General features: G+C 40.8%; 3 protein-coding genes across 5 annotated transcripts; all 3 read right to left on the bottom strand.

Moving 5' to 3' along the window:
- Positions 1-94: 94 nt before the first annotated feature.
- Positions 95-11477, bottom strand: LOC116263090 (non-specific lipid-transfer protein-like). Of its 3 annotated transcripts, none has more exons than XM_050080180.1 (2): positions 11031-11477; positions 95-327 (listed from the first exon to the last, which is right to left on the bottom strand). In XM_050080180.1, the coding sequence occupies exons 1-2, from the start codon at positions 11462-11464 to the stop codon at positions 318-320; spliced, it is 444 nt and encodes a 147-aa protein (XP_049936137.1). In that variant the 5' UTR covers positions 11465-11477; the 3' UTR covers positions 95-317. The 3 variants fall into 3 exon arrangements, with proteins under 3 accessions (XP_049936137.1, XP_031498541.1, XP_031498442.1); XM_031642681.2 differs by lacking the exon at positions 11031-11477 and adding an exon at positions 524-960; XM_031642582.2 differs by lacking the exon at positions 95-327 and adding an exon at positions 10540-10833 and having other exon boundaries at positions 11031-11476.
- A 3720-nt stretch (positions 11478-15197) lies between these two features.
- LOC116263021 (non-specific lipid-transfer protein 2B-like) lies at positions 15198-16123 on the bottom strand. Its single transcript, XM_031642587.2, has 2 exons — positions 15675-16123; positions 15198-15477 (listed from the first exon to the last, which is right to left on the bottom strand). Exons 1-2 carry the CDS (start codon positions 16106-16108, stop codon positions 15468-15470), a joined length of 444 nt encoding a protein of 147 aa, XP_031498447.1. The 5' UTR covers positions 16109-16123; the 3' UTR covers positions 15198-15467.
- A 3821-nt stretch (positions 16124-19944) lies between these two features.
- LOC116263027 (non-specific lipid-transfer protein-like) lies at positions 19945-20871 on the bottom strand. The gene is made up of 2 exons (XM_031642594.2): positions 20377-20871; positions 19945-20179 (listed from the first exon to the last, which is right to left on the bottom strand). Exons 1-2 carry the CDS (start codon positions 20754-20756, stop codon positions 20170-20172), a joined length of 390 nt encoding a protein of 129 aa, XP_031498454.1. The 5' UTR covers positions 20757-20871; the 3' UTR covers positions 19945-20169.
- Positions 20872-25641: the final 4770 nt, after the last annotated feature.

The following is a 25641-nucleotide window of genomic DNA, read 5'->3' as shown; positions in this document are numbered from 1 at the left end:
GTGCATGTTTTGGATTCAGATCGGGGCCCGCAGGATCCCTGTGAAATTGCTTATTTTTAATGAAACTTCAGGGAGACAGAGAGAGATCTATAGATGTGCGGGAAGCCCGAAGTTCACAGTCTTATTTAATCGGAACTGCAGAAACTGGAAGACAAGACAGTGCAGCGTCACACTAGGAGATGACAGAGACGTCTCTCTCTCTCTCCAACAGAAACAGGCAGACAGAAGTAAACTAAAATCATCATCGGCTCTGCGAACTACGGCAGCTTCCCATTTCCCAACAGCAACAACACCTTCGGAAGCTCTGTCTACTGGGTTTAAGGTAGCCTGCAAAGCACATTAACCATTAAGCAAGCAACTATTAGTATTAGAAACCAAGTAAGCAGGAAGAGGGTGAGGAAGCAAAAATATTGAGTGTGACATGAAGCAGCAGATCGATCAAGAATACAGATACAGAGCAAGACACATTTTTTCAGAAAGTAAGGCATGTTAATTAAGGACGAGAGGCAGCACGGGGGCGTACTTGTCGCAGTTGATGGAGGGAGAGATGGTGTAAGGGAGGTTGATGCCACACTTATTGGGCAGCGTCTTGATGACGTTCAACTTGATGATGTTGGCGAAGCGGCTGGTGAGGGTCTTGATGCAGCGGCAGGCGGCTTGACGGTCGGCGGCGACTTTGAGGCTGGCGTAGAGAGTCCTCATGCCGCTGCAGCAGGTGGCGGAGGGTGCCCCTATCCCACTACCGGTCACGTATCCCAAGCATGGCATCAGCTTGGAATTGACGGTGTTGCACGACACAGCCGCGGTTGCCGTCGGGGTCGACGCCAAGACCATCATTCCCACGAGCACCACCACGAGCATGAAGGTGCCGGAGAGCTTGACATTGGAAGAAATGGCTGCCATGACTCTCTTCCTTCTCCTTCTTTTTGTCTCTCTGCCTGTCTGTGTCCACATTTTGAGGCAGGGGAGGGCTTAAATAGGCGGGAAGAACAGGAGGGAGAGAAGGAGATCGCTCGAATCGATTACCATATTTCCCAGTGACATCACAGGAACGTACATACGGGTTTCATAAATTAAATTCTGCGTGTTTTCGTAAAAAGAAAAATAGGATTCCGGAGTAGTTACAGTGATAGTCCAGACCTGCAAGCAAAGACGCACATGCTCAGTTCTTAACTAATAAAAGGATAGCGTGAACTCAGATTCGCCACATTTCTTCATGTTTTGAGATAGGAGAGGTATCGCTATTGATCAGGAAGAATGCCTTTCGTTCTTTCTCTCTCACATACCCAACACTTTTTTCAACCAAGCTTGAGTTACATAGGCCTCACGCTCATAGTTATTGTCAGAATTTTGGACTATGATTCATATTTTATTTAGATCTATAAAAGTTAATATGCAATCAATTTTGAATTTTACCTGTAATGGCGAATATATATTACGTTAAATTTATTCTTTCAGTTTTTGTATTTGTAAGTGTGCATGCATAAATTCGATGCCCATTGAACTTAGTAATAGAAATTCAGTTACTAATCACATTGATAATTTTGCTACTTAATCCCACGGCTCAATTTTGCGGATGATATGCCTCCTATATGTCAACCAGTAAGTTGAGCTTGCGCAAGCAGTGACATTCATCACGACTTGTTCATATGAGAAACCAAGGAGAATCTTTTGGTACTCGCCAAACTAAATTTCTGCCAGCTTTGGTTTGTGATAATATTAGTCGCCAAAATTTTTTGCTTGCACGAACACGCGTGGCAGTTTGATTAATTTGTAGGTCGAGAGAATCTTTTCATGAGATGAGGAAGCTGTAGGTGGTTAATGATAATTTTGGTTTTAATTAAGTAGATACATACACTATCTAATAAAAAAGATGCGCACGAAGGTGCGAAGTGGAAGAGGGAAATGTGGAAGGTTAATTTCAAGTTGAAGATATTAATTTCAACACAATGTTGTCTTCACATGGTTAATTTGGTTTATTTGTTGGGATCGATTGGAGGTTTTGCGTTTCAGAAGGCTCATCATAAAACCAAAATGAGCAAAGTTCAAGGCACACACATGGGTATATGACAGGTTCAGGAAAAAAAAATGTAAAGCATTGACCAAATTTTTAAATAAGAAACTGGCAGTACAAATTTATAAGTTCCCTAAATCATACATGCTCGATTTACTGATCATTCAGATTGAGTTGCGTGCACACCAACAAATATGCACCAAAAAGGGTGGGTGCATTGATTTTTATTTTATAAAAAAGGTGAAATTTTAGACTTTTCACTTTTTATAATCTTTTTTTATCCTTTTAATTAAGAGCTCCTTTTATTGTTGTAATAGGAATATTTTGGTCGTTACCACTTGTATGCACCAATTTTTTGAGCACACCCCTGTGTTCTAAACCAGCTTGGCCGATTATTAGGCTTGCAGTTCATCGAATTGAGACCTTATAATTGGTCAGAAATTTCTGTCTTCAAGTCCACTCATTCAAACCCAGGAAAGAAGATCAACTCAAGCATGATATTGTTGGTGTATGGAACTTTATTCATGCTCGACACTCATATGCAATACCGTGGATCCAACCTGCCCGTAAGGATGAGGGTTCGGGGGCGTTAGCCCCCGAAAGAATATTTTCTTATGTAAGGACATTTATGTCATTTTGTACAAACGGAGGTTTACCCTAATACTTATGTTGTGAGAGGGCCACAGTTTTTTTTTTATCTTCTCTTTGAAAGTGTCTGTGTTCATCTGAGAGTGAATAGTGAAAGATCCGTGCGATCGTGGACATAGAAGATTATTGCTCCGAACCACTTAAATCTTTGTCTTTTTCTTTATTGCTTCTATCCCCTTTCTTGAGAATACGAGAGGAGAGTTTCGTGTGTTGTTCCTAACATATATGAGTAGCATTATAGGCAAGGTTTCATCACACCAATCTCATGACTTTCTTATATGTTGTTAATTTGAGAGTCCCAATGTTGGGTCCTTCATGAGGAAGCGGTACTTACTCTTCTAAAATCTCTTCTAAATTGAGATCAGGTTCTCTGTGATTGAGTAGATGGGAGTGCAAGGGCAACTAGATGAAGGGTTCGTATCACCGTTTAAAAAACCATAATAAGAATAGGATCAGAAATTTATATTGACTGGATGAAGATCTCCGCATTCAAACGTCAGATAATTTTGGCTCGAATTTGTATTGATCTTTTTCCAAATCCAGATCTGCTTGGGGATCCAATAAAAATATCTGAACAAATGCAGTTTTAACATGAGCCTCCGTTTGATAGCGCGAGGAACAATTTTTGTTTCTGCAAAAGTCCTGCCGAAGATAAGTGGGTTTGTCATGCATGTTCTGTCAAATTACAAGGCTTTCATCGCTCAAAAGTATTTTCATTTGAACAGGTGTGGCTCTAAAATTCCAGTTTTAAGAATCAGGTTATCTTTTCATGGACCATATCAGTGCAGGTGGGACGTGCGGCTTCGATTTTCATGACCAAATTATGCCGCTTGTATGCAGATATTAGGCAGTGGTTGGCAAACCACAAGCCTTGTCATGCAGCTCAAATTGCAGTGTGTGAACCTGAGTTAAATCGTCTGCATGGTCTGATTTCTTCCACCTTTTTAGTGGAGCGACAGCTGTTGTGTTCAGCAAGTCTCCTTGCCTACCAAATAAACCCAACTCCATGTGTCTGACGACTGCTACTGGAAGCAGAGATCGAAAGTTCGCTGGTTAAATTTAGGAGAAAACAATACCATTAATTTCCTTCAGATGTCATCCAACAATTGCAGCCAAAATACTGCTTAGTTTGGTGTTGGCAGCAGAGTCTACACTTTACCACTCACAAATCATGCATCATAGCCTCCTCCTCCTCCTTTTTTTTCATTTTTTTTATTCAAATACAAAGTTTGTTCTGTTCTTGTGAAGGCCCTTTTGACATCATAGAACTGTTGTGCTAGTACAACTTTAATTACTATTCAGTTCTTTCAGTCTTAAATATAATGCAACTGGATGTGTTCGTTTGCAGCTCTAAATGAGGTCCTCAGGGAGGAAGTCCAAAGGCTCAAGATTGTTAAAGGAGAGATGCATGTCACCAAATACTGCTGAACCATTCAACATGAGGCCTCAGCATATGCCTTTGAACCCATTATTGATTGCATCTCAGTGGTCCTTGAACAACCACATCCTTGCACACTCCCAAGTTCATGCAAAAAACATGGAACAAGATCCCCTTGGCCGAATGCAGTGTATTGACATCGGTAGTATTAAAGAAGAACCTTCAATTTTGACTCATGAGCAATCAAGTCAGCAAGGAAATCGTCTATCAAATAGTGTAATGCCCAAATTCAATGCAACGTTCAGTTTTGGTATCGACAGCTGCAAGGAACAAAACGCTTCTATGGAACGTCATTTAATGGGCTCTACAAATGGAAAGCAGCAGTTATCATGTGCCAGCCAGAATGCTCCCAATCTGATCCACGATTCTCACAATGCAACGCAAGGAGAAAAGGAAATAAATCTTGATGAGAGGATAAGAAGAAAAGGAAAAAAAAAGATCATAAAGATGGTGATTTGGCTCACGATTCTCAAACTGAAATAATTATGCCCAAAAATCTCTCACCGGTTACAGGGAGATTTTTGTAGCCTCTTACTACTGTACAAAAAGTGACGATGTACATAGAAAGTGTAATCAAGAAAAAAGAAAAAGAAAAGAAACAAAGAAGGAAGGCACTTTGATTTTCTGATTGTGGACGTAGGTTCTCAAGGACCGAACCACGTAAATCTTGTGTTTTCTCTTTTCCTCTTCCTTTCTCTATTGCTTCCTATTTTCTTTATGGTATCAGAGCCTCTACAAGCCTTCATCGGCAGATAACTCCTGGAAATCAGTCATTTCCCTTAGTGCCGCCGTTGATATCCAAGGAAGTGTCATCCTCTCAATTTGGTGACCATGGCACCATCCACCTCAGCAGCATCTTCAAACAGTTTGCTCTATCCTTACCCCCTTAATTTGAACGTGGCCAATTTTGTTTCTCTGAAGTTGACGCACAATAACTTCCTATTGTGGAAGACGCAAATCCTTGCACTCATTGAAAGTCAGGACATGGAGGGTTTTTTGACTGGTTCAATCTCTGCTCCGCCAAGTCACAATGTTGACCCGGCTGATCCGCAGCAACTAATCTCAAATCCCAATTTTGAATCGTGGCGTCGCTCCGACCGTCTTATAAAAGGATGGATCACTGGTACGTTGTCTGAAAACGTCCTTGGTTTAGTTGTTGGATTGAGTTCTTCTCAAGAAATTTGGTCCACTCTTGTTGATGCCTTTGCCCAAGAATCCCAAGAACGGGGTTTTCATCTTACTCATATGCTTACGACTTGTAAAAAGGGTAACGATGCCCTTGAAGTCTATGTCGCCAAGTTCAAAGCCATATGCGATGACTTGGCTGCCATAGGAAAATCTGTTGGAGACAAAGAAAAGGCCTTCTGGCTTCTCCAAGGATTGGGAAAAGGCTACGAACCTTTCGTTATGGCCATGCTCAAGCCACCCGTTCCTTCTTACAAAGAATTGATATCTTTATTACAAAGTTTGGAAGTGAGAAACAAATTTTTCAATTCGGACACTTCGCCCCAAGTTGCCTTCTATGCGCAACGTGACAATCAAAATCGACTCCGGGGCACTTACCAATTCTCTCGAGGACGAGGACGGCATAATAGAGGTGGACGTGGAGGAGGCTACCATCAACATTATCCTTCCCACGGAGGTGGATACAATCTGTCTCAAACAGGTTACAACACTAAACCTCCTCAACCAAAAATCGATGGGTTGGCCACCTCCTTCAATTCATCCAAAGATATCGTTTGTCAAATTTGTAACAAGAAGAATCACTCTGCCATGAGATGCTACAATCGTTTTAATCATTCTTTCCAAGCGGCAGATGCTAATCATGCCCTTGCAGCCCTTACCATAAGTGATCCACAAGATTCCGGATGGCTGGTTGATACTGGAGTTACAGCCCATATGACAGGGGACGCAGGTAAACTTAAGAACATTTCTCCTTATTATGGTTCTGATATTGTTATTGTTGGGAACGGGCAGCGTATCCCAATCACACACGTTGGACAAGCTGATATTTCTCCAAATCTTTCTCTTAAGGATGTTCTCTATGTTCCTCGTCTCACTAAAGATCTTATCTCTGTTAGTAAATTGACTAACGATTTTCCATACATCTTTGAATTCACCTCCGGTCGATGCATCTTGAAGGACAAGAGGACGGGCAGGCTAGTGGCAACGGGAACTGAACAAGGTGGTCTCTATGAAGTTAACAACAATGGCAATCATAAAGCTTTCTTTTCATCACGTTTTCGACGGGCGACGGAAGAATCTTGGCATGCTCGATTGGGACATCCTCAATCTAGTGTTCTCTCTTTTTTGAAGAATCATAAATACATTGATGTTTTACCTAATGGTTCATTTTCGATTTGTGCTAGTTGCCAAATGGGAAAATCTTGCAAATTGCCTTTTCTTGAGAAAGATGATATTAGCTCTTTACCATTAGAAAAAATTCATAGTGATTTATGGGGGCCGGCACCCGTTCCATCTCGAGAACAATATCGTTTCTATACTATATTTGTTGATGACAATAGTCGCTTTACATGGTTTTACCCTCTAAAGCATAAATCTGATTTTTTTGATGCTTTTGTTCATTTTCACAAAATGGTTGAGCGTCAGTTCGACAGGAAAATAAAAATCTTCCAAAGTGATGGAGGCGGTGAATACACTAGTTCTCGTTTCACAGCCTATCTTGATGCTCTTGGAATTAAACATCAATATTCCTGCCCCAAGACACCTGAACAAAATGGCAAGGCAGAACGCAAGCATCGCTCTATCACTGAATTGGGATTAACATTGCTTTTCCATTCTAATGCTCCAGCACGTTTTTGGACTGACGCCTTCTCAGCTGCGGTTTTCTTAATGAACAGGCTGCCCTCCGCCACCTTGAATATGCAGTCACCTTTTGCCATCTTGTTTAACAGGATGCCTAATTATTCCAGCATGCGCATTTTTGGGACTAGATGTTTCCCTTATTTGAGAGGATACGCAAGGAACAAATTTGATCCTAAATCAGTTCCATGTGTTTTTATCGGCTATAGCACCCTTCATAAGGGTTACAAATGCTTCGAACCAAATTCCAGACGTCTATACATATCAAGGCATGTCGTCTTTGATGAAAATTCACTCCCTTTCAAAAACCCATCTTCTCTTTACAAGGATGACGTCATGGGAAGTGATTTTATATCTTTTGTTGACTTCGAAGGCTCAAGTGCTGGAACTCCATTAGATTCAGACGATCTCACACCTTGTTGCAGCCCTGCACCAGACCCGCGCCTAAATGTATATGATCAAGACGCGACAAATGTCAGCTCCTTACCTACAAATGTTGATTCAGCCGATCCACCTGATCCAACGCCATCAGCTTCATCTAGCCCATCAAACTCTATGGAACCTCGAGCCATAGTTACTAGATCTATGACTCGAGCAACATCTTCCCAAAGCAGAACAATGACCACTAGAGCTATGACGGGCATTCACAAACCCAATCCAAAATATGCCAATGTTCATATCACTTACTCTAGCATTCCAAAAGAGCCCAAAAGAATTCAACATGCTCTTCGACATGATGGATGGAGAGCGGCAATGGAAGAAGAAATGATGGCACTGAGATCCAATAACACATGGGAATTAGTTCCAAAAGAACCCAATATGAACGTCGTTGGATCTAAATGGGTTTTCAAATCCAAACTCAAAGCTGATGGAAGCCTTGATCGGCTAAAGGCACGCTTGGTTGCCCGGGGTTTCACTCAAGTTGAAGGAATCGATTATCAAGAGGCTTTTTCTCCTGTCATTCGACCCACTACTATAAGGCTCGTTCTTTCTCTTGCAACCATTTTCAATTGGCGCATCAAACAATTAGATGTTAAAAATGCCTTTCTACATGGATCACTTGATGAAAAAGTATATATGTCCCAACCACCAGGGTTTGAGGATCCTCTTCTTCCGCATCATGTTTGCCGTCTTAACAAGGCTTTATATGGTCTGAAGCAGGCTTCTAGAGCATGGTTTCAATGGCTAAGTGACTTCCTCTTCGACAATGAATTTCGGAGCTGCTATTCTGATCCATCGATGTTCACGTTTCATGAGAATAACAATTGCCTCATTCTCTTAATCTATGTTGATGATATGGTGCTTACGGGTAGCTCTTCCAGCTTAATTCAGAATTTTCTCTCTAAACTTCAAGATGAATTTCCTGTGAAAGATATGGGGCAACTCAGCTATTTTCTTGGGATCGAAGTTTTACACACTGGCAATGGTCTCTTCCTCAATCAAGCAAAATATGCTCAAGACATTTTGGACCGTGCACAAATGATTGATTGCAAACCAATGAACACTCCCATGGCAACTAAGTTAGATCTTCTGGATACTTCATCATACCCAGATCCTACATTTTATCGCGCGATAGTTGGATCCTTACAGTACCTCACAATCACTCGGCCAGAGATATCATTTTCAGTCAATTTCATCAGTCAATTTATGCAGAATCCCACCCGAGCTCACTTCAACATTGCCAAGCGTATTCTCCGTTACATCAAAGGGACTATCGATTATGGAATTCATCTCCTTTCTCAGAGTACGGTTGATTTATATGCTTTTTCCGATGCCCATTGGGTCGGATGTCATCTTACCAGAAGATCCACAACAGGGTACTGTACTTTTCTAGGAGCAAATTGTATTTTTTGGAGTGCGAAGAAGCAAACCACCGTCGCTCGATCCAGCACCGAGCCTGAATATCGTTCCATGGCATCAACAGCGGCCGAATTAACCTGGCTTCTTCAGATCCTTAGAGATATTGGCATTCCAATTATGAAAGCACCTGTTCTTCTTTGTGATAATGTCAGTGCTCTCTATTGAGCAAAAAATCCAGTCTTCCACAATCGGTCGAAACATATTCAGATTGATTATCATTATGTGCGAGAAATGGCCACTTCAGGGAATCTCACCACTAGGTACGTGCATTCTTCTGACCAAATTGCGGACATATTTACCAAAGCCTTGGGGAAAGATCAGTTTTTAAATTTACGAGCCAAACTCAACGTCATCAGTCGTTTTCGTTTGAGGGGGCGTATTAAAGAAGAACCTTCAATTTTGACTCATGAGCAATCAAGTCAGCAAGGAAATCGTCTATCAAATAGTGTAATGCCCAAATTCAATGCAACGTTCAGTTTTGGTATCGACAGCTGCAAGGAACAAAACGCTTCTATGGAACGTCATTTAATGGGCTCTACAAATGGAAAGTAGCAGTTATCATGTGCCAGCCAGAATGCTCCCAATCTGATCCACGATTCTCACAATGCAACGCAAGGAGAAAAGGAAATAAATCTTGATGAGAGGATAAGAAGGAAAGGAAAAAAGAAAGATCATAAAGATGGTGATTTGGCTCACGATTCTCAAACTGAAATAATTATGCCCAAAAATCTCTCACCGGTTACAGGGACATTTTTGTAGCCTCTTACTACTGTACAAAAAGTGACGATGTACATAGAAAGTGTAATCAAGAAAAAAGAAAAAGAAAAGAAACAAAGAAGGAAGGCACTTTGATTTTCTGATTGTGGACGTAGGTTCTCAAGGACCGAATTGTTAAGTCAGAAGGTTCTTCAATATCCGCATGTGAAAGCAGTACTACCTTTTGAAGTGGCTATCTGCTGCCAAATTGTTGTCATCTGCATAGAATCTCATGCCGTTCATGTTTATTCGCTCCATCGACTTATTTGTTTCGTTGGTTGTTCATTCTGCCAGATTCTTTAGCGATTCCTTCGCTGCTATTCTTGTTGGTTGGTTGCATTTATCTTGCTTGTATTATCGTGCTCTATCTTTTTCACTTCCGTTATCTTCAATGATTAAATAACTGATGGGAAAGCAATTGGTGGTAGAAACATGTAAGCTCTTTTTTCGAAAAAAGAACAACTGTATGAGCGATTCACAGAGGAATCTGTTGATATTTATCTGCCAAGTTTGATTGCCTTCGAAAGGCAAAATTTTGGAGAGCTCTTCCCTTTTGATGTATGAAATCCTTTAGAAATATCGTCCAGAAGTACTTCATAAAGTTGCCTTTCCAGCCACTTCACCGATTCGAGGCCTGGCCTCGACTTAACGCACTGGCATTTGAGCATTAAGGAGGACTTACATCTACTCTACAATGTCTCAAATTGTAAGAGCAGGCTGACAAAAAAGTTGGTGCAACCACGGAGGGCACTCGATAGCTGGATATTGGTTTCTCGATCACGGGTTTAACCTCATTGCGGCCTCTGGCAACGGGAAGGTTAGTGTCTAACTGGTTTGGGATGTAAGAAACAAGAAGGAAACACGTTTAGTCAATTGTTTTGGTCCAGTACTGAGAAATATGCAAGTTTTAGATGTACGCTCATCTCCACAAAATCGCCCTTGCCTGGATCCGGTGACGTTCATGCATGCATGTTTTGGATTCAGACAAGGGCCCGCAGGATCCCTATGAAATTGCTTATTTTTAATGAAACTCCAGAGAGATATATAGAAACAGAAAGATGTATGGGAAAGCCCGAAGTTCACAGCCTTATTTAATCGGAACTGTAGAAAGTGGAAGACAAGACAGTGCAGCGTGACACTAAGAGACGACAGAGACATATCTCTCTCTCTCCAACAGAAATAGACAGACAGAAGTAAACCGAAGATCATCATCAGCTCTGTGAACTACGGCAGCTTCCCATTTCCCAACAGCAACAGCAGCTTAGCGTGCTCTGTCTACTGAGTTTAAGGCAGCCTGCAAAGCACATTAACCATTAAGCAAGCAACTATTAGTATTAGAAACCAAGTAAGGAGGAAGAGGGTGAGGAAGCAAAAATATTGAGTGTGACATGAAGCAGCAGATAGATCAAGAATACAGATACAGAGCAAGACACATTTTTTCAGAAAGTTAAGGCATGTTAATTAAGGACGAGAGGCAGCACGGGGGCGTACTTGTCGCAGTTGATGGAGGGAGAGATGGTGTAAGGGAGGTTGATGCCACACTTATTGGGCAGCGTCTTGATGACGTTCAACTTGATGATGTTGGCGAAGCGGCTGGTGAGGGTCTTGATGCAGCGGCAGGCGGCTTGACGGTCGGCGGCGACTTTGAGACTGCCGTAGAGAGTCCTCATGCCGCTGCAGCAGGTGGCGGAGGGTGCCCCTATCCCACTACCGGTCACGTATCCCAAGCATGGCATCAGCTGGGAATTGACGGTGTTGCACGACACAGCCGCGGTTGCCGTCGGGGTCGACGCCAAGACCATCATTCCCACGAGCACCACCACGAGGATGAAGGTGCCGGAGAGCTTGACATTGGAAGAAATGGCTGCCATGACTCTCTTCTTCCTTCTCCTTCTTTTTGTCTCTCTGCCTGTCTGTGTCCACATTTTGAGGCAGGGGAGGGCTTAAATAGGCGGGAAGAACAGGAGGGAGAGAAGGAGATCGCTCGAATCGATTATCATATTTCCCAGTGACATCACAGGAACGTACATACGGGTTTCATAAACTAAATTCTGCGTGTTTTCGTAAAAGAAAAGTAGGAATCCGGAGTAGTTACAGTGATAGTCCAGACCTGCAAGCAAACACTTACATGCGCAGTTCTTAACTAATAAAAGGATAGCGATCAACTCAGATTCGCCACATTTCTTCATGTTTCGAGATAGGAGAGGTATTGTTATTGATCAGGTAGAATACCTTTCGCTCTTCCTCTCTCACATACCCAACACTTTTTTCAACCAAGCTTGAGTTACTTAGGCCTCACGCTCATAGTTATTGTCAGAATTTTGGACTATGATTCATATTTTGTTTAAATCTATAAAACTAAATATGCAATCAAATTTTCAATTTGACCTGTAATGGCGAATATATATTACGTTAAATTTATTCTTTCAGTTTTTGTATTTGTAAGTGTGCGCGCATAAATTAGATGCCCATTGAACTTAGTAATAGAAATTCAGTTACTTATCACATTGATAATTTTGCTACTTAATCCCAAGGCTCAATTTTGCGGATGATCTGCCTCCTATATGTCAGCCAGTAAGTTGAGAAACCAAGGAGAATCTTTTGGTACTCGCCAAATTAAATTTCTGCCAGCCTTGGTTTGTGATAATATTAGTCGCCCAAATTGTTTGCTTGCACGAACACGCGTAGCAGTTTGATTAATTTTCAGGTCGAGAATCTTTTCATGAGATGGGGAAGCTGTAGGTAGTCATTGATAAATTTGGTTTTAATTAAGTAGATACATACACTATCTAATAAAAAAGATGCGCACGGAGGTGTGAAGTGGAAGACGGAAATGTGGAAGGTTAATTTCAAGTTGAAGATTATTAATTTCAATACGATGTTGTCTTCACATGGTTAATTTGGTTTATTTGTTGGGATCGATTTGAGGTTTTGCGTTTCAGAAGGCTCATCATAAAATCAAAAAGAGCAAAGCAAAAGAAAATAAACAAAAGAAAAAAAAAATCTGTAAAGCCTTAACCAAATTTTTAAAAAAGAAGTGGCAGTACAAAGTTTGTAAGTTCCCTAGATCATACATGCTCGATCCACAGATCATTCAGATAGAGTTGCGTGCACGGATCAGACTGAGTTGCTTGAACACGTTATGCACAGAGGTGTGCACACAACGAATATGCACCAAAAGGGTGGGTGCATTGAATTTTGTTAAAAAAAAATTGACATTTTTAACTTTTTCGCTTTTTATATTCTTTTTTTACTCTTTTAATTAAAAGCTCCTTTTATTATTTTAATAAGAATATTTTGGTCATTACGATTCCTACTCACCAATTTTTTGTGCATAGGGGTGTGCATTTAGCCAGCTTCAGTGATTATTAAAATTGCAGTGCACCTAATCGAGATCATAAAATTGGTCAGAAATTTCTGACTCCGCTACCCATTCATGCCCACTTATTCAAACCCAGAAAAGAGAATCAACTCAAGCATGATATGAGTAGCACTATAGGCAAGGTTTCATCACACCGATCTCATGACTTTCTTTGTGTAATATGTTGCTAATTTGGGAGTCCCAATGTTGGGTCCTTCATGAGGAAGCAGTACTTGCTCTTCTAAAATCTCTCATAAATTGAGATCAGGTTCTCCGTGATTGAGTAGATGGGAGTGCAAGGGCAACTAAATGAAAGGCTCGTATCACCGTTTAAGAAACCATAATAAGAATAGGAGCAGAAATATGTATTGACTGGATCGAGATCTGAGCATTCAAACGTTAAATAATTTTGGCTCGAATTTGTATTGATCTTTTTCCAAAGCCAGATCTGCTTGGAGATCCAATAAAAATATCTGAACAAATGCAGTTTTAACATAAGCCTCCGTTTGATAGCGCGAGGAACAATTTTTGTTTCTGCAAAAGTTCTGCCAAAGATAATTGGGTTTGTCATGCATGTTCTGTCAAATTACATGGCTTTCATCGCTCAAAAGTATTTTCATTTGGACAGGTGCGGCTCTAAGAATCCAGTTTTAAGAACTAGGTCATCTTTGCATGACCAAATTTTTCCGCTTGTATGCAGATATTAGGCAGTGGTTGGCAAACCACAAGGCTTCTCATGCAGCTCAAATTGCAGAGTGTGAACCTGAGTTGAATCGTCTGCAAGGTCTGGTTTCTTCCACCTTTTTAGTGAAGCGACAGCTGTTGTGTTACCAAATTAACCCAACTCCATGTGTCTGACGACTGCTACTGGAAGCAGAGATCGAAGGTTCGCTGGTTAAAGTTAGAAGAAAACAAAACCAGTAATTTCCATCAGATGGCATCTAAGAATTGCAGCAACAATACTGCTTATTTTGGTGTTGGTAGCAGGATCTACACTTTACCACTTACAAATCATGCACCATAGCCTAATTTTTTTTTTCTTATTCAAATACAAAATTTGTTCTGTTCTTGTAAAGGCCCTTTTGACATCATAAAACTGTTGTGCTAGTACAACTTTAATTACTATTCAGTTCATTCAGCCTTAAATATAATGCAACTGGATGTGTTCGTTTGAAGATCTAAATGAGGTCCTCAGGGAGGAAGTCCAAAGGCTCAAGATTGTTAAAGGAGAGATGCATGTCACCAAATACTGCTGAAGCATTCAACATGGGGCCTCAGCATATGCCTTTGAACCCATTATTGTTTGCATCTCAGTGGTCCTTGAACAACCACATCCTTGCACACTCCCATGTTCATGCAACAAGATCCCCTGAGCCGAATACAGTGTATTGACATCGGTAGATCAGGTGGACTTGTTGTTAAGTCAGAAGGTTCTTCAATATCCGCATGTGAAAGCAGTACTACCTTTTGAAGTGGCTATGTGCTGCCAAATTGTTGTCATCTGCATAGAATCTCATGCCGTTCATGTTTATTCGCTCCATCGACTTATTTGTTTCGTTGGTTGTTCATTCTGCCAGATTCTTTAGCGATTCCTTCGCTGCTATTCTTGTTGGTTGGTTGCATTTATCTTGCTTGTATTATCGTGCTCTATCTTTTTCACTTCCGTTATCTTCAATGATTAAATAACTGATGGGAAAGCAATTGGTGGTAGAAACATGTAAGCTCTTTTTTCGAAAAAAGAACAACTGTATGAGCGATTCACAGAGGAATCTGTTGATATTTATCTGCCAAGTTTGATTGCCTTCGAAAGGCAAAATTTTGGAGAGCTCTTCCCTTTTGATGTATGAAATCCTTTAGAAATATCGTCCAGAAGTACTTCATAAAGTTGCCTTTCCAGCCACTTCACCGATTCGAGGCCTGGCCTCGACTTAACGCACTGGCATTTGAGCATTAAGGAGGACTTACATCTACTCTACAATGTCTCAAATTGTAAGAGCAGGCTGACAAAAAAGTTGGTGCAACCACGGAGGGCACTCGATAGCTGGATATTGGTTTCTCGATCACGGGTTTAACCTCATTGCGGCCTCTGGCAACGGGAAGGTTAGTGTCTAACTGGTTTGGGATGTAAGAAACAAGAAGGAAACACGTTTAGTCAATTGTTTTGGTCCAGTACTGAGAAATATGCAAGTTTTAGATGTACGCTCATCTCCACAAAATCGCCCTTGCCTGGATCCGGTGACGTTCATGCATGCATGTTTTGGATTCAGACAAGGGCCCGCAGGATCCCTATGAAATTGCTTATTTTTAATGAAACTCCAGAGAGATATATAGAAACAGAAAGATGTATGGGAAAGCCCGAAGTTCACAGCCTTATTTAATCGGAACTGTAGAAAGTGGAAGACAAGACAGTGCAGCGTGACACTAAGAGACGACAGAGACATATCTCTCTCTCTCCAACAGAAATAGACAGACAGAAGTAAACCGAAGATCATCATCAGCTCTGTGAACTACGGCAGCTTCCCATTTCCCAACAGCAACAGCAGCTTAGCGTGCTCTGTCTACTGAGTTTAAGGCAGCCTGCAAAGCACATTAACCATTAAGCAAGCAACTATTAGTATTAGAAACCAAGTAAGGAGGAAGAGGGTGAGGAAGCAAAAATATTGAGTGTGACATGAAGCAGCAGATAGATCAAGAATACAGATACAGAGCAAGACACATTTTTTCAGAAAGTTAAGGCATGTTAATTAAGGACGAGAGGCAGCACGGGGGCGTACTTGTCGCAGTTGATGGAGGGAGAGATGGTGTAAGGGAGGTTGATGCCACACTTATTGGGCAGCGTCTTGATGACGTTCAACTTGATGATGTTGGCGAAGCGGCTGGTGAGGGTCTTGATGCAGCGGCAGGCGGCTTGACGGTCGGCGGCGACTTTGAGACTGCCGTAGAGAGTCCTCATGCCGCTGCAGCAGGTGGCGGAGGGTGCCCCTATCCCACTACCGGTCACGTATCCCAAGCATGGCATCAGCTGGGAATTGACGGTGTTGCACGACACAGCCGCGGTTGCCGTCGGGGTCGACGCCAAGACCATCATTCCCACGAGCACCACCACGAGGATGAAGGTGCCGGAGAGCTTGACATTGGAAGAAATGGCTGCCATGACTCTCTTCTTCCTTCTCCTTCTTTTTGTCTCTCTGCCTGTCTGTGTCCACATTTTGAGGCAGGGGAGGGCTTAAATAGGCGGGAAGAACAGGAGGGAGAGAAGGAGATCGCTCGAATCGATTATCATATTTCCCAGTGACATCACAGGAACGTACATACGGGTTTCATAAACTAAATTCTGCGTGTTTTCGTAAAAGAAAAGTAGGAATCCGGAGTAGTTACAGTGATAGTCCAGACCTGCAAGCAAACACTTACATGCGCAGTTCTTAACTAATAAAAGGATAGCGATCAACTCAGATTCGCCACATTTCTTCATGTTTCGAGATAGGAGAGGTATTGTTATTGATCAGGTAGAATACCTTTCGCTCTTCCTCTCTCACATACCCAACACTTTTTTCAACCAAGCTTGAGTTACTTAGGCCTCACGCTCATAGTTATTGTCAGAATTTTGGACTATGATTCATATTTTGTTTAAATCTATAAAACTAAATATGCAATCAAATTTTCAATTTGACCTGTAATGGCGAATATATATTACGTTAAATTTATTCTTTCAGTTTTTGTATTTGTAAGTGTGCGCGCATAAATTAGATGCCCATTGAACTTAGTAATAGAAATTCAGTTACTTATCACATTGATAATTTTGCTACTTAATCCCAAGGCTCAATTTTGCGGATGATCTGCCTCCTATATGTCAGCCAGTAAGTTGAGAAACCAAGGAGAATCTTTTGGTACTCGCCAAATTAAATTTCTGCCAGCCTTGGTTTGTGATAATATTAGTCGCCCAAATTGTTTGCTTGCACGAACACGCGTAGCAGTTTGATTAATTTTCAGGTCGAGAATCTTTTCATGAGATGGGGAAGCTGTAGGTAGTCATTGATAAATTTGGTTTTAATTAAGTAGATACATACACTATCTAATAAAAAAGATGCGCACGGAGGTGTGAAGTGGAAGACGGAAATGTGGAAGGTTAATTTCAAGTTGAAGATTATTAATTTCAATACGATGTTGTCTTCACATGGTTAATTTGGTTTATTTGTTGGGATCGATTTGAGGTTTTGCGTTTCAGAAGGCTCATCATAAAATCAAAAAGAGCAAAGCAAAAGAAAATAAACAAAAGAAAAAAAAAATCTGTAAAGCCTTAACCAAATTTTTAAAAAAGAAGTGGCAGTACAAAGTTTGTAAGTTCCCTAGATCATACATGCTCGATCCACAGATCATTCAGATAGAGTTGCGTGCACGGATCAGACTGAGTTGCTTGAACACGTTATGCACAGAGGTGTGCACACAACGAATATGCACCAAAAGGGTGGGTGCATTGAATTTTGTTAAAAAAAAATTGACATTTTTAACTTTTTCGCTTTTTATATTCTTTTTTACTCTTTTAATTAAAAGCTCCTTTTATTATTTTAATAAGAATATTTTGGTCATTACGATTCCTACTCACCAATTTTTTGTGCATAGGGGTGTGCATTTAGCCAGCTTCAGTGATTATTAAAATTGCAGTGCACCTAATCGAGATCATAAAATTGGTCAGAAATTTCTGACTCCGCTACCCATTCATGCCCACTTATTCAAACCCAGAAAAGAGAATCAACTCAAGCATGATATGAGTAGCACTATAGGCAAGGTTTCATCACACCGATCTCATGACTTTCTTTGTGTAATATGTTGCTAATTTGGGAGTCCCAATGTTGGGTCCTTCATGAGGAAGCAGTACTTGCTCTTCTAAAATCTCTCATAAATTGAGATCAGGTTCTCCGTGATTGAGTAGATGGGAGTGCAAGGGCAACTAAATGAAAGGCTCGTATCACCGTTTAAGAAACCATAATAAGAATAGGAGCAGAAATATGTATTGACTGGTTCGAGATCTGAGCATTCAAACGTTAAATAATTTTGGCTCGAATTTGTATTGATCTTTTTCCAAAGCCAGATCTGCTTGGAGATCCAATAAAAATATCTGAACAAATGCAGTTTTAACATAAGCCTCCGTTTGATAGCGCGAGGAACAATTTTTGTTTCTGCAAAAGTTCTGCCAAAGATAATTGGGTTTGTCATGCATGTTCTGTCAAATTACATGGCTTTCATCGCTCAAAAGTATTTTCATTTAGGCAGGTGCGGCTCTAAGAACCCAGTTTTAAGAACTAGGTCATCTTTGCATGACCAAATTTTTCCGCTTGTATGCAGATATTAGGCAGTGGTTGGCAAACCACAAGGCTTCTCATGCAGCTCAAATTGCAGAGTGTGAACCTGAGTTGAATTGTCTGCAAGGTCTGGTTTCTTCCACCTTTTTAGTGAAGCGACAGCTGTTGTGTTACCAAATTAACCCAACTCCATGTGTCTGACGACTGCTACTGGAAGCAGAGATCGAAGGTTCGCTGGTTAAAGTTAGAAGAAAACAAAACCAGTAATTTCCATCAGATGGCATCTAAGAATTGCAGCAACAATACTGCTTATTTTGGTGTTGGTAGCAGGATCTACACTTTACCACTTACAAATCATGCACCATAGCCTAATTTTTTTTTTCTTTTTTCTTATTCAAACACAAAATTTGTTCTGTTCTTGTAAAGGCCCTTTTGACATCATAAAACCGTTGTGCTAGTACAACTTTAATTACTACTCAGTTCATTCAGTCTTAAATATAAAGCAACTGGATGTGTTCGTTTGAAGATCTAAATGAGGTCCTCAGGGAGGAAGTCCAAAGGCTCAAGATTGTTAAAGGAGAGATGCATGTCACCAAATACTGCTGAAGCATTCAACATGGGGCCTCAGCATATGCCTTTGAACCCATTATTGTTTGCATCTCAGTGGTCCTTGAACAACCACATCCTTACACACTCCCATGTTCATGCAACAAGATCCCCTGAGCCGAATACAGTGTATTGACATCGGTAGATCAGGTGGACTTGTTGTTAAGTCAGAAGGTTCTTCAATATCCGCATGTGAAAGCAGTACTACCTTTTGAAGTGGCTATGTGCTGCCAAATTGTTGTCATCTGCATAGAATCTCATGCCGTTCATGTTTATTCGCTCCATCGACTTATTTGTTTCGTTGGTTGTTCATTCTGCCAGATTCTTTAGCGATTCCTTCGCTGCTATTCTTGTTGGTTGGTTGCATTTATCTTGCTTGTATTATCGTGCTCTATCTTTTTCACTTCCGTTATCTTCAATGATTAATCGATTGTTGTATTTGATCAGCTGACATTGGTGGTAGAATCAAGTAAGCTCTTTTTTCGAAAAAAGAACAACTGCATGGACGATACCCAAAGGAATCTGTTGATATTTATCTGCCAAGTTTGATTTCCTTCGAAAGGCAAAGTTTTGGAGAGCTCTTCCCTTTTGATGTTTGAAATCCTTTAGAAATATCGTCCAGAATTACTTCATAAAGTTGCCTTTCCAGCCACTTCACCGATTCGAGGCCTGGCCTCGACTTAACGCACTGGCATTTGAGCATTAAGGAGGACTTACATCTACTCTACAATGTCTCAAATTGTAAGAGCAGGCTGACAAAAAAGTTGGTGCAACCACGGAGGGCGCTCGATAGCTGGATATTGGTTTCTCGATCACGGGTTTAACCTCATTGTGGCCTCTGGCAACGGGAAGGTTAGTGTCTAACTGGCTTGGGATGTAAGAAACAAGAAGGAAACACGTTTAGTCAATTGTTTTTGTCCAGTACTGAGAAAGATGCAAGTGTTAGATGTACGCTCATCTCCTCAAAATCGCCCTTATCTGGATCCGGTGACGTCCATGCGCGCAAAGTTTTGGATTCAGACATGGGCCCGCAGGATCCCCGTTTCGCACAGAAATTGTTTACTTTTAGTGAAACATCATATATATATATATATATATATATATAAAAGAGAGAAAGAAAGAGAGAGAGAGATGTGTGGGAAGCACAAAGTTCACAGCCTTATTTAATCGGAACCATAGAAACTGGAAGACAAGACAGTACAACGTCACACTAGGAGAAGACAGAGACGTCTCTCTCTCTCCAACAGAAACAGACAGGCAGAAGTAAACCAAACATCATCATCAGCTCTGCGAACTACGGCAGCTTCCCAATTCCCAACAGCAGCAGCAGCAGGAGCAGCTTAGCGTGCTCTATCTACTGAGTTTAAGGCAGCCTGCAAAACACATTAACCATTAAGCAAAAAACTATTAGCACAGAAGACCAAGTAAGGAGGAAGAGGGTGAGGAAGCAAAAATATTGAGTGTGACATGAAGCAACAGATCGATGAAGAATATAGATACAAAGCAAGACACATTTTTTCAGAAAGGCAAGGCATGTTAATTGAGGAAGAGAGGCAGCAGGGGGGCGTACTTGTCGCAGTTGATGGAGGGAGAGATGGTGTAAGGGAGTTTGAGGCCACACTTGTTGGGCAGCGTCTTGATGACGTTCAAGTTGATGATGTTGGCGTAGCGGCTGGTGAGGGTCTTGATGCAGCGGCAGGCGGCTCGACGGTCGTTGACGGCTTTGAGACTAGCGTAGAGAGTCTTCATGCCGCTGCAGCAGGTGGAGGAGGGTGCCCCTTTCCCACTACCGGTCACGTATCCCAAGCATGGCATCAGCTTGGAATTGACGGTGTTGCACGACACAGCCGCGGTTGCCGTCGGGGTCGACGCCAAGACCATCATTCCCACGAGCACCACCACGAGCAAGAAGGTGCCGGAGAGCTTGACATTGGAAGAAATGGCTGCCATGACTCTCTTCTTCCTCCTCCTTCTTTTTGTCTGTCTGCCTGTCTGTGTCCACCTTTTGAGCCCTGGAAGGGCTTAAATAGGCGGGAAGAGCAGGAGGGGGAGAAGGAGATGCCCGAACCGATTATCGTATCTCCCAATCACATCACTGCAGCGTGAATATGGTTGTCATAAACTAAATACTGCCGTTTTTCATAAAAAAATACAGGAATCCTGAGCAGTTACGGTGATAGTCCAGAGCTGCAAGCCAACAATGAACATGCTTAGTTCTTAAATAATAAAAGGATAACAATCACCTCAGATTCCCCACATTTCTTTAACTTTTTTAGATAGAACATTGAGCTTCTGTGCACGCAACAAATATGCATAAAAAGATAAAAAATGGAGATTGAAGCATTTTTAAAAGTTTTTATAAAGCTATACACATTTTAATTTTTTAACATTTTTTAAATTCTTTCAAAAGTCTTTCTTTTTTATTTTGATGGGGATACTTAATTCAGTCACTCTATGCATACAGGAGCGTATGTAACTAGCTTTGAACTTGATCAGATGGAATGCCTCTCCCTCTCTCGCTCTGTCACTTTACCCAACATTTTCTTTTAATCCAGCTCGAATTACTTAAGCCTCCTTGACCGTAGTCATTGTCAGAATTTTGGACTATGATTCATATTTTCACTAAATCTATAAACCACATATATATATATCATATCAAATTTTTTCTTACAATTTTTATATTTGTACGTGTGCACGCATAAATTGGTAAGAAATTTCTAAACTGAATATCAATTCAGTTACTAATCACATTCAGATGGAATTTACTACTTAATCCCACGGGCCAGTTTTGCAGATGATCGGTTGCAGTCATCAAGCTGCATCCTACGTATGAACCTGTAAGGTGTGCTTGCGCAAGCAGTGACATTCATCACAACTAGTTCATATGAGCAACCAAGGAGAACATTTTGGTTCTCGCCAAATTAAATTTCAGCCAGCCTTGGTTTGTGATAATATAAGGAGCCAAAAATCGTTTGCTTGCACGCACACGCGTAGCAGTTTGATTAGTTTTCGGGAATCTTTTTATGAGATGGGCAAGGTGTAGGCAGTTTGTTAATAAATTTGGTTTTAATTCAGTAGAGATATACAGTAGCTAATAAAAAAGATGCGCACGAAGTTGTGAAGTGGAAGACAGAAATATAGAAGGTTTCAAGTTGAAGATCTTGGACCAAGTCTTAATTATCTAATTGCAGTTTGATGTTCTTCTCACAAGGTTAATTTGGTTTTGTCTGTGGGGATCGATTTGAAGTTTTGCTTTTCAATAGGTTCGTCATAAAATTAAAAAGTGCAAAGCAAAAGAAAATAAAAATAATGTTTCAAGGCACATGTACGTGCAGATGATAAGGTTTAAAAACGAAAAATTGTAAACTCAACCAAAATTAAAAAAAAAAAAGAAAAAAAAGAAGCTGGCAGGGAACGGAGCCTCGTCGTCTAGTAGAAATTTACAAGTTCCCTGGCTTGCAGTTATCTAACTCAAATGTATATATGTAAAGGGGTTATTCTGCATTTTACCAAATCGAGATCCTATGATTGGTTTAGTACAGGATCGTATTGATTCAGGTCAGTGGCGAAAGCAGGTGCAGACTTGTGTGGTCAATTGCCCATGCAGCCCCACAGAAATTGCTTAGTTTTATATTGACGCCTCATAGCAATTTTTTCCATCATATACATGTTGGTATCCCTCAAAATTTGAGATATCAGCAGAAATTTCAAGCTCCTGATGTCTGAACGAACGAAGTTTTTACATGAGCCTCTGTTTGATAGCGAGGAACAATTTTTGTTGTTTTTTAAGAATTTTACCAAAGATAAATGGGTTCCCACCAACTTTTTGGCATTTTTACCCCCACGGAAGGGAACATCATTTCTTCTAAATCCATCATGATAAGCATACGACCTTTTAATTAATCATTTCCTTGGAAAACTCAAACATAAAAGTCATTACATGATATAAATCAACCCTTATTGTCTGAAACATCAAATTGGTAAGCTAATTAAGATGGTGTGGATAACTAATTAATACAGACAAACACATTGGGGTAATATGGGGGGCCTCCAAAGTCCTCATATAGTTGAATACAGTATGAGAGGGCTGTCATCACTTTGATCAAATACTTGAGTAGCATCTAGGGAGCATGATGATTCTACTTCAGGGAAAGGAGCAACTGTAACCAACTAGAAACACATGAATTCTTGATTTTGGTTTGCTATATATGTGTTTATGTTGGTACAGGCCAGAGTACAATTCTTCTTTGGGACCCATGATATTTGCATTGCTTTATTCTTTATCACCTTCAAATTGTGGTGGACGGGTTGCCTGGAAGAAGAAGAAAACATTGCCATAAATTGTACCCATGAGTTTTGCCAATAGATATTTTGAGCTTGCAATCCATGTTTCGAGTTTAATGGATCATAACTCACGAGTCTGTGATTAGCCAAGCTCCATTTTTTGACATGCTGCCAACATAAATTACGACGACCCTCAAAGTAAAACCAAAGCATGCGGAAATAACTTTTCAAACCTTCAATTTCTAAAATCATTGGGGATCGTTAAACCACCAAATGGATATTTCACAAAAATAAAAAGTATAAAAGTCATTTAAAATTTCTAAATCACACAAATACAAAACATGACATACATGGGATGGGCAGCATCAAATCATCTGTAGGGAAAGGAACTTCAGAAAGCTTATTGGATTAACGAGTTGCATTGGACTGTCAAGCATCACAGTAATGAAATTACTCAAACAAGAAGAAGAAAAGCTGAAGCTAAGGGCAAAATTTTTGTCTCGCGCAAAAAGTCGGACCCCGGAGACGTTTACCGTGTTTGATAACACATACACATTTTTCAAATTTCAACCGGTCCACAGTAATTCCCCCGACAAGCAAACAGGGTCTTAGAGAAAAGCAATATTTGCCGATCAAAATGAATTACTTGGAAAATGAATCACTTAGAAAAGAAATAAAGATAACCCTGAAATCAATCATAAGACGTCACAGTTACTTACAATTCCCTTGTTCCTGCTCATATTAGCAAGCTCTCTAGCAAGATGCTCAGTATCAAATCTTGCACAACATTTAACAACCGTAAGTACTTCAAAAGTTAACAATGGTTTAGTTGATGCTTTTTATAAACAAGAAAGATAGCACCACGAGAGCTCACCTCAATTGACATCTTATGGTTTATGTTTTATATTAATAAACAATTATAAATCATCCTACACAAACAAGTAGTAAGGCAATAAGCTCCAGTTTCTCCAAATGGAGGAAAAAAGGACCGTAAGACCTCAACAAAATGCAAAAAATATGAAAGAATCTAGCCGAATCATAAATCAAGCAGGAAAACATGTCGCACTAGATCTAAGAAAAGGGAAGGAGAGAATTGGGACTTAGAATGAGGGTATCCTGAACGGATGGCCCTCTGAGGTTTTAGAGTGAGGCGAGTGTCCTGAACCTCTCAGCTGTCGGTTGGTTTGGATTGATAAGTTTGTCACACAAGAACCTCTCGACCTCAGGCGACACATGGCATTCGTGCCTAGGCGCCATGAACACAAAGAGAGACGGAGAAGAAGAGATCGCTCCTTGTAGTATGAAGGGAATACAGAGGGAGAGAGATGTTTAGTTATGCCAATCACAAGATGTTTATTGCCTGTCATGGCTCAGAGAGAGAAGGGGGGAGAGAGAGAGAGAGAGAGAGAGAGATCACCAGGTGTCTGAGAGATTCCTGTGTGTTGAGTGAAGCAGCTCTTCCAATCTGTGACAATGGAAGATGGCACAACCCCTTCTTCCCCCATCTCTGTCTAGTGGAGACTGGAGAAGATAATCCCTCTCTACCTATGTCCTCTGCCCATATGGATTGAGGAGGAACCCTAAATGTATGCTGTGCTTGATTCTGTCTCTCAACCGAACTTTCCCATCGTTGTTTCGTGCAAATATTTGTAAAGCTTTGGGGAAGTTTATCTGCGGCATCATCAGTGGGGTCTGTCCCTCCTCTATTTTTGCTGCATGTGCACGATTCGGGGAAAAGGTTGAAAAAGCAGAACGTGGTGTATCATGTGTCGGCAACAAGGTGTCATCGAAGGGTGTTTTTTGCCCTTGCTCTCTCTCTCACGGTCAGTCGTTACAGCTCCCTCTCTCTCTCTCTCTCTTAGCAAAGATTTGCTTTAAATGTTTAGAATCAGATGTAACAAAGTTGCTCAAACTTGCCTACTTGTTTTGTTCTCTCTAGCCTCTTCTCTATCTTGTAGATTGGATACATGGAGATGTTTGGGTTTTTGTAGTTTCAACTTCATTTATTGATCATTTCTGGTTCAGAATGTACGTTTCTTCATTTTTGCCCTCTTCTTCCTGGCATTTATCCAGAAAATAGGCACCAGAACCACATCCTGGAGCATCTATTTGCTTTATTTTTTGAAAATTAGGGGACTAGATTCGTGTTTTACTTTCAAATGGGTTGGTGAGAGGTGCTTGCTTCTCTCTCTTTTCATGTTTCCCTTTGGGTCTGCCGAACGGAAGCAGAGGTGAACGGCGGCCGGTCAGCCTTTTCTGTCTTGCCCCTCACATTTTATTTTTCATTCTTTTTTTACTTGTTTTCACTTCTAACAATATTTTGTGGATATTATATACTTGATTTTTTTTTGTCATACTTATGCATCATTATGTGTTGTTGTGTTACGCATCACAAGCTTAGCGCAAACACATTGTAAAATTATAAACCTTATTTTGTTTAACTAATACCAGATTGTGTACTTGTTTATTCACTTTCTTATTCAAATTCACGTTTAGCTATTCTGGCTGTTTGTGCACTTTTCTTCGCCAATTAACGGGATGCGCCACATAC

The sequence above is a fragment of the Nymphaea colorata genome, chromosome 10 (assembly GCF_008831285.2).
Source record: "Nymphaea colorata isolate Beijing-Zhang1983 chromosome 10, ASM883128v2, whole genome shotgun sequence".
Taxonomy (NCBI): Eukaryota; Viridiplantae; Streptophyta; class Magnoliopsida; order Nymphaeales; family Nymphaeaceae; genus Nymphaea; species Nymphaea colorata.
This window is presented reverse-complemented; position numbering and strand designations above follow the sequence as displayed.

What these genes read in the sequence shown, in the direction of transcription:
- LOC116263090 (XM_050080180.1), bottom strand. Translation starts at nt 11,464, where the DNA reads ATGTGGACACAGACAGGCAGAGAGACAAAAAGAAGGAGAAGGAAGAAG.
- LOC116263021 (XM_031642587.2), bottom strand. Translation starts at nt 16,108, where the DNA reads ATGTGGACACAGACAGGCAGAGAGACAAAAAGAAGGAGAAGGAAGAAG.
- LOC116263027 (XM_031642594.2), bottom strand. Translation starts at nt 20,756, where the DNA reads ATGGCAGCCATTTCTTCCAATGTCAAGCTCTCCGGCACCTTCTTGCTC.